Raw genomic sequence first — 15,405 nt, 5'->3', positions numbered from 1 at the left:
CCCACTTTCTATTGTGGTCACTTAGCAAACGGGCCCAGCTGCTAACAGACTCCTGGACTGAACTGCAGCTCTCCGTCTCCCGGCACCACGGTCCAGACTTAAAGAGCTGAACTCCAGCTGAAGCTGATGAATCCGGGTCTGCAGCTGCTTCTGGGAAACTTGGTCCTGCTTTGTGGGTTTGTGTCTGTAGAATGAAACCAAAACCTGAATCCTGGTTTTTCCACATAAACACTGAACAACTTCATGTTTAAGTTGCATGGACCAGCACTGGATTCTTAAAAACAATAAAGGTCGGTGGTTTTGTCTTTGGTTCTGGTCAGTTTGGAACCGGAGTAGCTTATTCTGGGTTTTGGAAGAAGGCCGGAGAACAGTGAAGTCAGGATCCTGGAGAAGTAAGAAAACCATCAGCAGTTTGACCTCAGATTCAAAAACTGATCCAGTGACGTCCCTGATTCTGTGACATCGTCCAAACTTCAGCTTCTTCTTCATCTTCACGTCTACGTGTCACGTTCCGATTTAAAAACGCTCAGGAGTCCATGAACGGATTCGTGTAGACGTGACGTAGAAGTGGAGATTTAGACGTTTAGACTAGTTTGAAATAAGAGATAAAGAAGTCTCCTAAAGGCACAAAGAGGTTGAACATAACATCCTTCAGAAGGTTTCTGTACTTTACATGGATTAGATATCTAGAATGTAGTACTGTGTGTACTTTTTCCTCCACTACTACAGTATTTGCTGTGTGATTGGTTTGTCTCTGTTTATTAATCAGCAATAATTCTTCACTTCGTCTGTTTGTCATCAAAACAACACAGGAAGTCAGAACTTTGACCTTTTTGTGACAAATATATTTTTTTAGTGGCACTAATGAGCTTCCATAACTTTTAGACCTGAACCTCAAATTAAACACGTAATATTTTTATTTCTGTGATGAACGAAGGTCAAACTGAGGTCAAACTACACTCACGCGTCCTGCTGGTTCAGACTGAGCTGAGTTTAACGAGGCCTCTGACCGAGTCCTCGTGCAGAGCGTCCTGACTGACGGGGTCGTACAGGTCGGCAGGGGAGGGAATGGGTGGGTGTGGTTGTGGGGGGAGGTGCAGGTGAGCGGGGCAGGGCGGGGCACCCTGCGGCGTGGTGCAGGGCGTCTCCTCTGGACTGACGAAGTGATGGTGGTGGTGATGGAGGTGGTGGTGGAGATGGTGGCGGCAGCGGGAGTCGGCAGCAGCGACCCTCGGGGCCAGGACGTCTCCCCCGCAGGACGCTAGGCTCGGCTGGGTGGGGGGCAGGTAGGCGCAGGGCCCCCCCAGGCTGGTGGTCTTTCCCGGCAGAGGAGGCAGGACCACGGGGTCGCTGTGGAGCAGAGGGGTGGCTGCTGCATGGAGGACGAACTTGGTGCTTTGGAGACACTGATCCTGATCACACTGAGACAGGAAGACAATCAGCTGCTCGTTAGCTGTTTGAACCGGGGGTGGGGGGGCACATCATCAAATCACGATTCACATCCTCCACCCACCATGTGACTGTAGAGCTGACTCGGGGTGGAGCTGCTGCCACTGGTCCCGTTAGACTGGGAGACGGTCTGCGGGATGTCGGACTGGATCAGACCTCTCCTGTCAATCAAACTGGGAAACAAAAGTGGGGGTGGGGGGGTCAAGGTTCATTAACAGACCGAGAAGTAAAAATTTACTTCTCATCGTTAACTTCAGATAATTAAAATGTGTGTTTACAGACGATGTCAGCACTTGTGGGGAGGTCGCCAGGTGAAACACACACTAACACACACTAAAACACACACTAACACACACTAACACACACTAACACACACTAACACACACTAACACACACTAACACACACACTAACACACACTAAAACACACACTAAACACACACGAACACACACGAACACACACACACACGAACACACACGAAAACACACACGAAAACAACACAACACACACGAAAAACACACGAACACACACACACACAACACACACTAAAACACACACAACACACACGAACACACACACTAACACACACACAAAAACGAACACACACGAAAACACACACAAACACACACGAACACACAAAACACACACGAACACACACACTAACACACAAACACACACACACACGAACACACACAAAACACACACTAACACACACTAAAACACACACAAACACACACACACACAACACACACACACACACAACACACACGAACACACACGAACACACACACTAACACACACAAAAACACACAAAAACACACACTAACACACACACACTAACACACACTAACACACACACACACACTAACACACACACATACACACACTAACACACACACATACACACACACTAAAACACACACTAAAACACACACTAACACACACACTAAAACACACACTAACACACACTAAAACACACACTAAAACACACACTAACACACACTAAAACACACACTAAAACACACACTAAAACACACACTAACACAAAACTAACACAAAACTAACACACACTAACACACACACACTAACACACACACTAACACTAACACACACTAAAACACACACTAACACACACAAACACACACACTAACACACACACTAACACACACACTAACACACACACTAAAACACACACTAAAACACACACTAACACACCATTAACACACACACTAACACACACACTAACACACACTAAAACACACACTAAAACACACACACAAACACACACACACACTAACACACACACTAACACACACACACACACACAATCAAGCTGTGCTCTTATTTTGAAAATCCCTCTAGATTCCTCCCCCGGGCAGCTTCCATCCATCAGTCAATCAATGACCAACACTCTGACCTGGGGGGCAGGGGTCCACACAGAGCGGCGCAGCAGTTGGTCACGATGTTTCCGTGGCTGTAGGGGTTGTAGTTGTCCTTCCCTCGCTTCGTGGACCAGGACCCTTTGATCTGAACCAGAGCAGATCAATGACTACAGGGAACAGTAAAACTGTGAGACTGGACTAGTCCCAGTCCCTCTGGAACCCTCTCTGGGGCCTCCTGCTGGTCCTTGGACCATAGCGTGGAGCCTTGTATACTCACGTCCTCATTGGTGGTCTGGTTGGAGCCGATCAGGTAGGTGTGGAACCCGGACAGGCCGACGATGGACCAGACGGAGAAGAAGCAGACGACGAGCTCCAGGACGGTGGAGAACAGAGTCAAAGTTCACATTTCAAGTGTGGAGGAATCGATCAGCTGCTTTATTCTAGACGATTAATTTAAATGTTTTCATTTTAGTTCATTAATGATCATAATAAAAAGTGAATTAACAACAAGCTGTAGAAAACAGTAGAAACACAGCAGGGTGTCGCTCTGCTTTTCAGTTTGACCTTGGCAATGCATCATGGGACGTATTGACCTGCGGTTGATGACTGCGTCAGAGTCGATCGATCACACAGTAATAACCACAGACAGTGTTGGGGGGGCTGGTTTGACGTTTGAGGTTCTGCAGGTTCAACACAAATGTAAGAGTTTACCTGCAGCAGTTAGAATCAGGTTCTGTCCGACGTACGGATCAATTCATGAATTAATGTACTGAAACAAACATGAAAGGTCTAAATGAAGCTCGTCACAGGATATCTGGCCGGATTGTCTTTGAGAGCGATCAGGAAACTGGTCTGGTTCGATCCTACGAGACAAAGAGAAGAGAGACAAGTGTAAAAACAGATATAAACACATCCTGCTTTGTGCCTCTGATCATCTCAGGTCATTCATCACCTCCGATGATGCATGAACTTCGTTTTGATGGACATGTTTTTCCTCTAAATACCTGATCACAGACCACGAGATTCTAAAACTCACAGAGTCTCTTCTGTTTCTCTTGTAGATCAAAGTCGCTCGGCTGCGTCTTTTTATAGCTCTGCTGCTAAAAACAGAAATGAGCATCGTGGTGTTTGGAGGAGGACACGTGTTTGTCTCACACAATCGGCTGCTTGTTAGAGTCGGAATCTGAAGCAGCCGGAGGCTCCAGTTTCCAGACACTTTGGACCTGCAGGGCAGGAAGTCAACAACAGCAGTCTGAGCGCTGGGAAGTAGGTCAATGAGCGTGACGGGGACGATCGGCAGGCGGCTTCAGATCTGGAAACACAAAAATCAACGGAACGTCTACGGAGACCTGCAGAGAAAGTGAACTTCTCTGATTCAGCATTTGCTCAACTTTGATTGATCAAGTTTCCAGCTCGAAACAAGTCAGAGCCCCCGATACCATCAAAATAAAATCATAATACCCACTAGACTAAGAACCCACCAGGACCAAGACCAGTCAGAGACCAGCTGAGTCAAAACAACACGAGACGGAGTCGTAAAACCCGGTCTGAAGGGTCAGCACAGTCACGACCTCCACGAGTCCACAAGACCGAATCAAGACTCAGTGCAGGTTCGAGGAGACTCAGGAACTGTACCGCTGTGTTTTCTGACATTTATCTGGTTTTTGTACGTAAACAGTCTGAACCAGAACAGTGGACCTGGGCTGCAGGTCTGCTCTGATTGATGACTGACAGGAAACAGTAACGTACTGCTCGTACTGCAGCATCAGCCTCTGGACGCCGGTCAGCGCCTGGACAGGACGATCGATGTCTGAGCCTCGTTTCATTAATCACACACTCGTCTGTTCAAAGTGAATCACAGTAGGAGCAGCGAGGAGGCGGTGTCACTCACGGAGGATGATGTGTGTGACGACGAAGGCGAAGATGAAGACGGTGAGGAAGGAGAGCGAGAGGATGAACAGGTAGAAGAAGCGATAGTTCCTCCGGCCAACGCAGTTCCCCACCCAGGGACAGTGATGGTCAAAACGCTCTGAGAGAGGAAACAGGAAGTCATCAGATCCCTCACAAACGGTACAGAACAGCGCCACCAGGAGCTCAGCAGCGTTAAAACCTGCACTGACCCACGCAGTTGTCACAAAGGCTGCAGTGAGACGCTCGAGGCGGTCGGAAGATTTTGCAGGTGAAGCAGTATTTCAGTTTGACCGTCTGTCCGTTGATGAAGACCTCTCTGGTGCGGGGGGGCGGTCTGGAGCAGCCCGAAGAGTCTGAAAACACAAACACCACAAAGAACGTGAACTCACAAAGACAGAGTTTGTCCTGTTTGATACCAAATGACTGAAACAAAGACACACATTCAAAAACTGAAGTGAAGTTACTGTAAAAGGCCCCGAGAGAGGAGCAGCACTCAGACACTATGATGAAGGGTTGTTTTGTGTGTCTTTGAGGTTGTTTGTGTCTCTTTGAAGTTGTTTTGTGTCTTTTTGAGGTTGTTTGTGTCTCTTTGAAGTTGTTTTGTGTCTCTTTGAAGTTGTTTTGTGTCTCTTTGAGGTTGTTTGTGTCTCTTTGAGGTTGTTTGTGTCTCTTTGAAGTTGTTTGTGTCTCTTTGAGGTTGTTTGTGTCTCTTTGAAGTTGTTTTGTGTCTCTTTGAGGTTGTTTGTGTCTCTTTGAGGTTGTTTTGTGTCTCTTTGAAGTTGTTTTTTGTCTTTTTGAGGTTGTTTTGTGTCTCTTTGAGGTTGTTTTGTGTCTCTTTGAAGTTGTTTGTGTCTCTTTGAAGTTGTTTTGTGTCTCTTTGAAGTTGTTTTGTGTCTCTTTGAGGTTGTTTTGTGTCTCTTTGAAGTTGTTTGTGTCTCTTTGAGGTTGTTTGTGTCTCTTTGAAGTTGTTTGTGTCTCTTTGAGGTTGTTTGTGTCTCTTTGAGGTTGCTTGTGTCTCTTTGAGGTTGTTTGTGTCTCTTTGAGGTTGTTTTGTGTGTCTTTGAGGTTGTTTGTGTCTCTTTGAAGTTGTTTTGTGTCTTTTTGAGGTTGTTTGTGTCTCTTTGAAGTTGTTTTGTGTCTCTTTGAGGTTGCTTGTGTCTCTTTGAGGTTCTTTGTGTCTCTTTGAGGTTGTTTGTGTCTCTTTGAAGTTGTTTGTGTCTCTTTGAAGTTGTTTGTGTCTCTTTGAGGTTGTTTGTGTCTCTTTGAAGTTGTTTTGTGTCTTTTTGAGGTTGTTTTGTGTCTCTTTGAAGTTGTTTGTCTCTTTGAGGTTGTTTTGTGTCTCTTGAAGTTGTTTTGTGTCTCTGAGGTTTTTGTCTCAGGATTTGTTATTGTTGAGTTTCTTTTTACTGTTTGTGTTCTGATGTCTGTGTCTTTACAGCTGAAGTCATTTTGTCTCTTTGAGGTTGTTTTGTGTCTTTTTGAAGTTGTTTTGTGTCTCTTTGAGGTTGTTTGTGTCTCTTTGAAGTTGTTTGTGTCTCTTTGAGGTTGTTTTGTGTCTTTTTGAAGTTGTTTTGTGTCTCTTTGAAGTTGTTTGTGTCTCTTTGAAGTTGTTTGTGTCTCTTTGAGGTTGTTTTGTGTCTTTTTGAAGTTGTTTTGTGTCTCTTTGAGGTTGTTTGTGTTTCTTTGAGGTTGATTGGTGTCTCTTTGAGGTTGATTTGGGTCTCTTTGCTGTCTTGTAGTGTGGCAACTGTGCTTCTTTTGGTGACATTTTGCATCTCCAGTTATTTTTGGTTGTTCCCTCTTTCTATTGTTGGATATTGATCAATATGAAATATTAACAGTCCTTTAAGTTTCCTTTGTCAAACATGAAGTTGGGATGTCGTTGAAGTTGTGCGTCACAAAATAACTTCCTGACCACTAACTGAACACAGTACAAACCACCTTTCCTCTATCTGCTTCCTTCACGTTCCACAGTTTAACATCTGACTGACAGAAATAAATAAACAACATTAATAACAGTTTCCAGAAATAGACGACAGAAGCTCCACCAGAACGTTTAGTTTCTGAGAAAATGTCTGATTCGCTCTGACACACGTCTGACAGAGGAGCTGAAGAGACGAGAAACACGCTGTGTAGCTGTGAGGGAACTCATGGCACAGTCCCAGAACCGGGTTCTAACCCGAATCCTAAAACCACTCAATGTTTAAAGGACAGGACAGAATGTCCTCACAGTACGGTTCAGGAGGTGGTTCACAGTTTCTGTAATGACTCGGACTCGTTAGTGAACAGACTGAAGGCTCACTAATTAAAATAATTACTGATCGATGAGGGAAGATTTCTCTCCTCCTTCTGACCTTTCACCTTTTAGTCAACACAGTTCTGCCTGTTTCCTGTCTCCAGATGTCTGTGGACTCCTCCCCTTCTCCTGCTTCACCTGCACACCTCCACCTTTACCACACCACCCAGCCTGACGCCTCACCTGTTTTCAGCATCTACTTTGTGTTTGTGTCTGTAGTTACCGATCTGCTTTTCTAGGTCGGCGGCCTCATCCGGCGTGGCTCTGGGCAGGACACCGGGGTCGCTGAAACTCGCCCTGAACAGCATCCCCATCACGAAGACAAAGAGGCCGCCGCCGACCGCTGGGATGGCCGGGGTCAGGCTGGACGCCAGGAAGGGACAGCTGAGAAAATGAAAACAAACTGAAGTTCAAAGAGAGAACACCTCAGGACCGGTTCTTCAGAGTCTCCGAGCTGTGGATCGACCTTTTACTGATTTATCAGCTCGAGGTCAGCTTCATGTCACTGATCAGGTTCCTCAGGTCGTCCTATAACACTTTTGTCTGTCGTCGGTGGTCTGTCTTCCTACTTCTAACCATGTTCAGAAACCTACTTCTGTTCTCTGGTCTTTATCAAGTCTCACCGTTTGGTTTGTCACATGCTTCTGAAGCTTCTCTGTTGCTGTGGTTTCAGCTAAACTGACTTTAGTTGCAGTTTTGTTGAAAGTCGTCCTTCACAGGTTCAGACGTGGACCTGTGGTGGGTTCCAGGGACCTGGTCCTGTCAGGGTCACTGACAGGACGCCGCCCTCGCTGATCACCTGATGGTGAATTGAACTTGTTTCTAAATCCACTGAACCACAGACAGAACAGCAGACACCCGCCTGAGGTGTAAGAAAGACTAAAGTCGCGTTCCTGAACAGGTCTATTGATGCACAGAGGTGCTGGTCAGACTTTAGATCTAAATCAGCTGATCAACAGCTGCTGACGCTGGTTCACAAACTTTTTCACAGACAAGCATTAGAAATTGGGTCATTTGTTTAAATCGGTTCCGTTTGTCCAGTTTTAGGACTAAAACCAGTCAGTCACTAGGTCCCGCTCCACTTCTTCATCAGATTTAGTAACCAACAGGCCAATTCCAGGGACCAGGAACCTCAGGACCTCTACCTGCTTTCCAGCAGAAGAACCAGGGTCTAAGGGGACATGCAGGGTAGTTCTACCCCCCAGAAAGTCTGGTCTGGGGGATGTACCGAAGGTCCAGGAACTGTCAGTCCAAGTCCTGATATGTCAGTGGGATCATTTACTTAACCCTCTCAGGGATTTGGTCCTGATGTCCTCCAGGGACTGGTGGAGTCCAGAGGGCTTTAGTTCCTGGGACAGAAAGTTCCAGGACCTTTCCAGGGGTTAAAGACCTAATGGAATCCACCTTCTGGCCTAAGGTCTCTGCAGATTACCACCAGGTGAACTCTGGGACCGTTTTACCATGAACGGACTCGGTATAGACTCGGTACCACCACAAACAGAAACTGGTTCTGATTCATTCGTGATCACCTTCCTCTTTCTCCATCATGTGTGTTCATTTACTCACTCGAAGGTGAAGAACAGGCCGCTGGTGAGCAGGATCAGGACCAGGGTCAGGTAGAAAACCCCGGTCTGTCTCGCCATCATGATCCTCCCGCCGCAGTAGAACCGGTTCCTCCCGGGGAACACCTGCCACTTTCTGCGGGGGGTCCGGCTCCTGTGACCCGGGCAGGAGGGCGGCTCTGCTCCCTCAGCGGCGGCCGGGGTCGAGCTGCTGCTGCCGCGGGTGCAGATCTGGTTGTACTGACCCGGCTGCTGCTGGTCCGGAACCGCATGATGGACCTGAGACATGTGTCCCCACAGGTGAGGAGCGGACAGGTAAATATTCAAATCAATCTGAGCTCCTGGTGCGTTCACGATCCAACATGAATCTTCGGCTTCGGTTTGGATCCATAAACCAACACTCGGGCTCTGGCGCTCAGAACCCAGCGCCCCGCTTCGTGTCCGACCAGCACCCACTCACAGAATCCACAGGATCCGGGTCTGGACGGGGACGACGGTCCGGGTGTGGACCGGCTCCGGATCGTCAGAGAGAACCTGGTGATGGTCTGTGTCGGTGAGGAAGAGGAGGAGGGTGTGAAGAGGATCCTGGTCCTCCGCAGAGCTGATGGAGCTCCGAGACCCGGACTGCACAGATCCTCTATCGTTGCGAAGAACCACCCTGCAGAGAAAATGTAGAAGCTGAATTTCGTCTACAGTGAATTCACTGATTAAAGTTCTCGTTGTGTCAGAAATTCACTTTTATTTTAAATTCACCTTTAGTTCGATCTTTGTTTTGTGTCAGCTGAATTTATCTGAGCATTAAAAACTGTGTGTGAAACTAACTACATTTAAAAAAGATCTAATTTAAGACTAATTGTTGAAGTAGGATTACTTCATATTAAATCTGAACTAAATCTAAGCTCTAAATTATTTCTGCACATTTTATTATTAAGAGTGGGACCTCTACAACATGTGAACGTTTTTCTACTATAATAGGCGATCTTTGATACCGTCTGTGTGCCACACTCTGCCCATTAAATAAACGGTTATTATAATTAAATATCGACATAAAAGACATGTAGTAGTTTGTGTAATTAAAACTACAAATCATACTTTATTTATATTCTGGATAAAACCATTTTCTATTCGCTCAAAATGTACGACGGTGTCTTTCAGTTCCTAGCTGCCTTGTTTCTGTCCGGTCACTTTACGCAGCTGGACCGAAACAACATGACAGCGGCTGATGGAAACACGACGGTGGATGTAGAAGGAGCAGAAAGTGATGGAGAAGCCAAACTACAGGTGTTAAAAGGTGAGTCAGCGCTTAGCTCGTTAGCTTGTAGTTCACATCATGTGTAGCTGCATTAGCTTCTTCTGTTTGTTGGCATTTTATGGCGTTTTCTATCTGAGGTCACAGCAATGTCGAGCTGTCTCCTTCTTCTGCCAAACTCCAATTTAAAAATTGAGATTTTAATTTGTTTTCACTTATTGAAATTTCCCAACACCATGTTAATAAAAGTCATATCTGTTTAGACAGATGTAGATTTCCGTACATCTTACTGAACGGTCCTTAACATGTAAACTATGATTAATTAGGTTTTCTTGAATTACTAAGTTGTGGTCTTTTGTGGAGGTTTAAATCTGTGGTTTAATGTTACTCTACTTATTATTTTGTTCATTTAGAGACAATATAAGTCGTAGTTTCTCCTATTACCGGACTGTAGTACTGTTACCAGTAAATGTGCCCTGTGGTAGAACAGGTGTCGCTCACGTCCTCACCTGACTTCCTGTGTGCAGGTGCAGCTTTTCTGACCACGGTGGCCTCTGCAGGGATGATTGCAGGATTTGGCTCCACGTTGGCACTGGCCAAGAAGAAAAGCCCAGAGTGGTTCAATAAGGTACAGCTCAACAATTATTATTATTACAGGGTTTTTTCTGTAAGAGGATCATGTTTCTGCTGAACATAGATTAACACAGATATTAAAAACTGCTCATTAACACACATTTCTCAGTGTATCAGTAAGAACCAGGTCAGTAATACTCTGTGCTAAACAAATCCTTTAAGTGACTAATGTGTAAAAAATATTTTAAAATGCAGAACTTGATTTAGAAAGTTGATGTTTTAAGAAAACCTAAAATTAAATTCAGCTTCTGTTGGGGACAATCTAAAGAGTAAATGTGCCCAAACACAGGCTGAAGTCGTACTGAGAAACTAGAACCAGCAATGTTTTGGTATTTCTGCCTAAAAAGTGAATGAAATGAGTCGTTTGGACGACTGAAACCTCAGCTACTCACAGAACATCTGCCAGTGTTCGTGTCGAGAGCAGGAGGTTCTTCAGTGTCACAGCCCGATGCCCTAGAGACAGAAACAGAGGCAGCAGAGAAGGCTGTGGATAAAGAGGGGCCGAGGCGAGAACTGAAGGTGTTTGCAGCTGATTTACTGACACCACCACAAGGTTCCACTAATTTCACAGGTGAAGCACAAATTCTGAGTGGAAGAAAAACAACACATCCGCCAACAGTCCAGACTCTCCGTGAAATGTCCTCGCCGAGACCTGGGACCTGATCCGATCCGTTTGGTTATTGGTCGTATACAGGATCTGATTAACCGTGACGCACATGGACATCAGTTTGGTGTCTGACATAAACTTTGCGTTGAGGCACAATCGAGTGTTTGTTCCTCGACTCTGTTTCCATCACAGACCTGTCTTTGTTGTGTTTCAGAGCACCGAGCTTGAAAAACGCATTTAGACAAAGTTCTGATGAATAAACCTGAAAATTTACTATTGCAAGAAAAATTCTTCAAGCTAAAATATGTAGAAAAAAATTGAACAGTTCCTATAATAGTTATAGTTTTTTGACAGAAAGCTGCCGAAAATATAATAAAAATTGAAAAATTTTTATAGGAAAAAAAAACTAAATGTATTTAAAGAAAAAGCAAATTAAGTAAAATATGTAGTAAAAACGCGTCTAAAATTAAAAGTAGTAATTAAAAAAAATTACTTTGATAAAGTTTAAGTTTTTAAATACACGTTTTTCACGTTATAAAATATTGTCATTACAATAGAAATGGGTTTGATGAACTAAATTCTCCGCTGTCATCTGTAATAACGATTTCCATCCTGTGACTCTGGTTCCTCTTCAGGGGGTCGTACCGACAGCAGCGGCCCCAGAGAGCGGAGCGTCGCTGGCTCTCAGAGCTCTGAGCTGGGGTCTCTGTTTGCCTGGTGTGGAGTCGGTCTGCTCAGTTTTCACCGTGTGGAAAGTCCTCGGCGTTCACAGCGTACGTGTCTCCTGACTTTACTCTGAGTCTCTGCAGAGATCCACAGAAGACCGAGCTGCAGCTTTATTGTCTTTCCCTCACTTTTGTGCTTCATGTGTTTTCTCAGCTATCGGAGTTCAGACAGAAGATGCAGACCTTCTTCCCATCCATCCCAAAGAGCTCTGAGGCCACAGCTGGATCCGAGCCGCTGGATTTGGACTCTGTCTTCAAGTCAAAGTGAAAAGTCGCTGCTGCTGGAAGACGATGAATCATAAGAGACTGAAAACAACGAGGAGCTTCGACCAGGCTGTGAACTGCGCCACAGACTTAGTTTATTCTGGGAAAAACTTTGGACCTGTCGGGTTCCCAGGGTCCCACCTGGATCAGAGCTCTGTGGTCAGATGTTGGGTGCTACATGTAAAGTTGGAGCTTCCTGTTGGAACGGTTTAAAACGGAATCACAACCGTCTCTGAGGCTGAGAGACGACTCTTCTGTGATGAAAACCAAACATAAAAACAGGATTAAGTCTCATTTCTAATGTGTCGTGTCGAATAAAGAGGAGCGTGTGGTTCGTACACGTGGCGTTAACTTAACACTCAATAAAAACATGTTGGTTGTTTCTATGTTTAGTTTGAAACTGCAGATTTAATGAACTGATTCTTCTCATGTTTCTGAGTCAGAGGTGTCGAACTTGACCGAGCTGCTCTGCAGAGACCGAAAACTGTGGGCACCAGTGTAAACATCTGCATTAGCACGATTAGCACGTTAGCATGACAACACAAAACATCCTGAGCCAAGTCTGAAGTCCAGATCAAGAAATCTGGGGTTGAGTTTCAAGTCAGGACCTAGAAATTCTAAAGCAACTGTGAACCCTGACCCAGCCAGTTCCTGGTCCTGTGCAGGAGACATGTCGAGTCCGGAGTCAAGAGGCCACGTGAGGGCCAACAAGTCGGGAATCAAGTCCAGTCCAAGTGGACACCAGTGAACTTCAAGTCAAGAGCTAAGATCCAGGTTAAGGCTCAAGGCAGAACCAACAGGTTCCAAGACAGAAAGGTCCTGGTCCAACTCAAGTCCAAAGTCAAAGCAGAGTCTTAGTCAGGGTTGGGAAGTTTTGTGCTACTCATTCGATTCTGCATTAATGACCTAAATCAAAACCTTAAGCAACCAGTCCACCAACCAGTCCGGCTCGCTCTCATAAACCAGCACAGCGCTGTGTTCAGTGCTCAACCAGAGTTCTTGGATATTTATTCTTCAACATGTTGTGGAACATATAAAGATCTCAAGGGGAAGAAGTGTCAAATCAAACAGGAGACGTTCTGGATGTAGAGATTTTCTTTTTCTCTCATTACATTTTATAACTGTTTCTGAAGTCAGTTAGCAACATGATGAGCACAGTTCCCGACCTCCTGCACATACAGTCTCAAATCAAACACCCCACAGTCCAGACCCCGTAACCCATCCTGAAACTGAGGAGTTTTATTACACAAAAAACTGTCTTCACCTGGTGCAGAGGGAGAAACTAAATCTTCAGGTGAGTGGATTAAAAACGTCGACTGTTCGTTACCGAGTCATGGCGCCACCTGTTGGAGCTCAAATGTACATCGTCTATTTACAGAAGGAGGATGACGGTGGAGGGAAATTTAGATTTGATTGGTGGAGGACACAAAAAGTTCTTAAAAAACACAAAGCGATGCAGCCCCCCACCCCGTGTTCCCGAACCTCTTTTGCGTGATACTGCTGTGGTTTTGGCAAAATACTGATGGTCGAACTGCAGATGGTCAAAAATTCACATTTCAAATAATGTTCAAACAAACCTATTGCACCAGAACAAAGTACAGACTGCACATCAGTGTTTCCTGTCAAACCACATGAGGAAAAGAGGCCTATCTACAACATTTAAATAAATCCGACCCACCGTCCAACCCAACCAAAAAAACAGCGCCACAAACAGAAAGAAACGAGCACAAGGAGCCAGAACCCGAGCGTTCTCCACCGTCTCACTTTGGTTGAAACAAAACAAAACAACAAACTGACGAAAGAATAAAAAATTAAAAATACAAGTATTAAATATTTTTGTATTAAAATTACTTAAAAATCCCAAATAAACATTTGCAGATGGAGCCGAGAAGCTTTATATATTCTATATATATTCATTTGTATGTAAAAACGATTGCGTTCTGTTCTTTAAATAAAAATATAATAGGAGCCAGTTCATCACATGGGCGGAGCTGCTTCCGGCACCACTGAGCGCGCTCCGTGGCGGCGTCCGTGTCACGAGCGGCCAATTTTAAACAGTACTTCACACATGATGGCCGCCACCGAGGAGCTGAGGGCGGCTGACAGCGAGATGTCCAGCAGCCGGCTCTCGTACAGAACAAACTCCGCCCGGTTCTCCTCCATCCTCGCCATGGCCAGCAGCGCCTTGGCAGCGCGACACATCATGTTGACGCTGGGCGGCTCCGGCGGTGCGGCGGCGTGCAGCAGGCTGTGCGGACTCTGCTGGTACTGAGCCATGGCGACGCTGTCCTCCAGGAAGCCGATCAGAGTTCCCACGCTGCCCTTCTGCAGAGCAATGGCCCTCGCCGCCGTGGGGTCGCCTTGCGCCAGGTTGGACAGGACAGCCACCGCCATTTCCCGACACACCTGGCTCTTTCTCTCGCCGACGAGGCGCACCAGGGTGGAGAAGAGCTTCTGCTGGCGGCTGAAGGGCGGCGTGGCGAGCAGCAGGTCCACGTTGCAGTCCTGGATGCTCAGCTTGCACAGACACTCCAGCACCAGTCTCTGAGGGGTGAGCGAGGAGAAGCCGCCCGCCGAGGAGAAGGGGTCCTGGGCTTCGGCGGACGGACACACCACCCAGTGCAGCAGCCCGTCCAGGATGGGCAGGCAGATGCTCTCGGGATACAGCGACAGGTCCAGTTGGCCTGAGATGTTGGCCAGCGTCACCAGCGTGTTCTCCCTGAGTGCCGCCAGGCAGTCCCACCACCACTCGTCCCGGCTGCAGGCCAGACCCTGCTCCTCCTCCCGCTGGTAGGTGGGCGGCGCCCGCTTCCTGCAGGGGTGGTGGTGGTGCAGCAGCACCAGGCGGCCCAGGATCAGCACCAGGCCCGGGTGCCGAGACATGTCGGCGTCATTGCCGGGGACGAAGGAGAGGCCGCGCACGATGTTGGAGATGCAGACACATCGTTTAGCCAGAGCGTCCTGCCAGGACTCGGCCACGGACAGCGGAGCCTCATCCCAGCAGCGGGGCTCATCCTCCAGCTGGCTGATGGGACTCTGAACGGGTGACCTCTGACCTTTCACTTCTGACGAGGAGCCTGGAAGAACACAAAGAACTGAATGAGGTAAATCTTCATCAACAGAAAACGACAACAAAGATCTAAAGTGAAGGAGATAAAAATTATTAGAAGCTGAGAAACAAACGAAGCCGTTTTCTACTGAACATGTGTGGAACGTGTCCGTGGACCTGTTGAGACCCGTGGATCTGTTGAGACCCGTGGACCTGTTGAGACCCGTGGACCTGTTGAGACCCGTGGTCCTGTTGAGACCCGTGGTCCTGGAGGCTTTT

At 46.5% G+C, this 15,405-nt stretch overlaps 3 protein-coding genes across 3 annotated transcripts in view; 1 reads left to right on the top strand and 2 right to left on the bottom strand.

Moving 5' to 3' along the window:
- Positions 1 to 618: 618 nt before the first annotated feature.
- LOC113149778 (probable palmitoyltransferase ZDHHC14) lies at positions 619 to 9,210 on the bottom strand. The gene is made up of 9 exons (XM_026342049.1): positions 8,604 to 9,210; positions 7,261 to 7,421; positions 4,951 to 5,094; positions 4,722 to 4,859; positions 3,645 to 3,693; positions 3,108 to 3,210; positions 2,866 to 2,975; positions 1,514 to 1,622; positions 619 to 1,421 (listed from the first exon to the last, which is right to left on the bottom strand). The coding sequence occupies exons 1-9, from the start codon at positions 8,885 to 8,887 to the stop codon at positions 978 to 980; spliced, it is 1,542 nt and encodes a 513-aa protein (XP_026197834.1). The 5' UTR covers positions 8,888 to 9,210; the 3' UTR covers positions 619 to 977.
- Positions 9,211 to 9,216: 6 nt separating this feature from the next.
- LOC113149776 (transmembrane protein 242-like) lies at positions 9,217 to 12,415 on the top strand. Its single transcript, XM_026342047.1, is given in 7 exon segments — positions 9,217 to 9,270; positions 9,755 to 9,890; positions 10,376 to 10,476; positions 11,724 to 11,790; positions 11,793 to 11,827; positions 11,829 to 11,861; positions 11,968 to 12,415. Coding segments are annotated over 6 exon segments (432 nt in total). The 5' UTR covers positions 9,217 to 9,270; positions 9,755 to 9,808; the 3' UTR covers positions 12,082 to 12,415.
- Positions 12,416 to 13,157: 742 nt separating this feature from the next.
- LOC113149777 (AT-rich interactive domain-containing protein 1B-like) overlaps positions 13,158 to 15,405 on the bottom strand; it is a 36,323-nt gene continuing 34,075 nt past the window's right edge. The window contains 1 exon segment of the mRNA XM_026342048.1: positions 13,158 to 15,216. Coding sequence (XP_026197833.1) covers positions 14,112 to 15,216 — 1,105 coding nt within the window. The 3' untranslated portion in view covers positions 13,158 to 14,111.

This window comes from Anabas testudineus, chromosome 24 (genome assembly GCF_900324465.2).
Source record: "Anabas testudineus chromosome 24, fAnaTes1.2, whole genome shotgun sequence".
NCBI lineage: Eukaryota > Metazoa > Chordata > Actinopteri > Anabantiformes > Anabantidae > Anabas > Anabas testudineus.
This window is presented reverse-complemented; position numbering and strand designations above follow the sequence as displayed.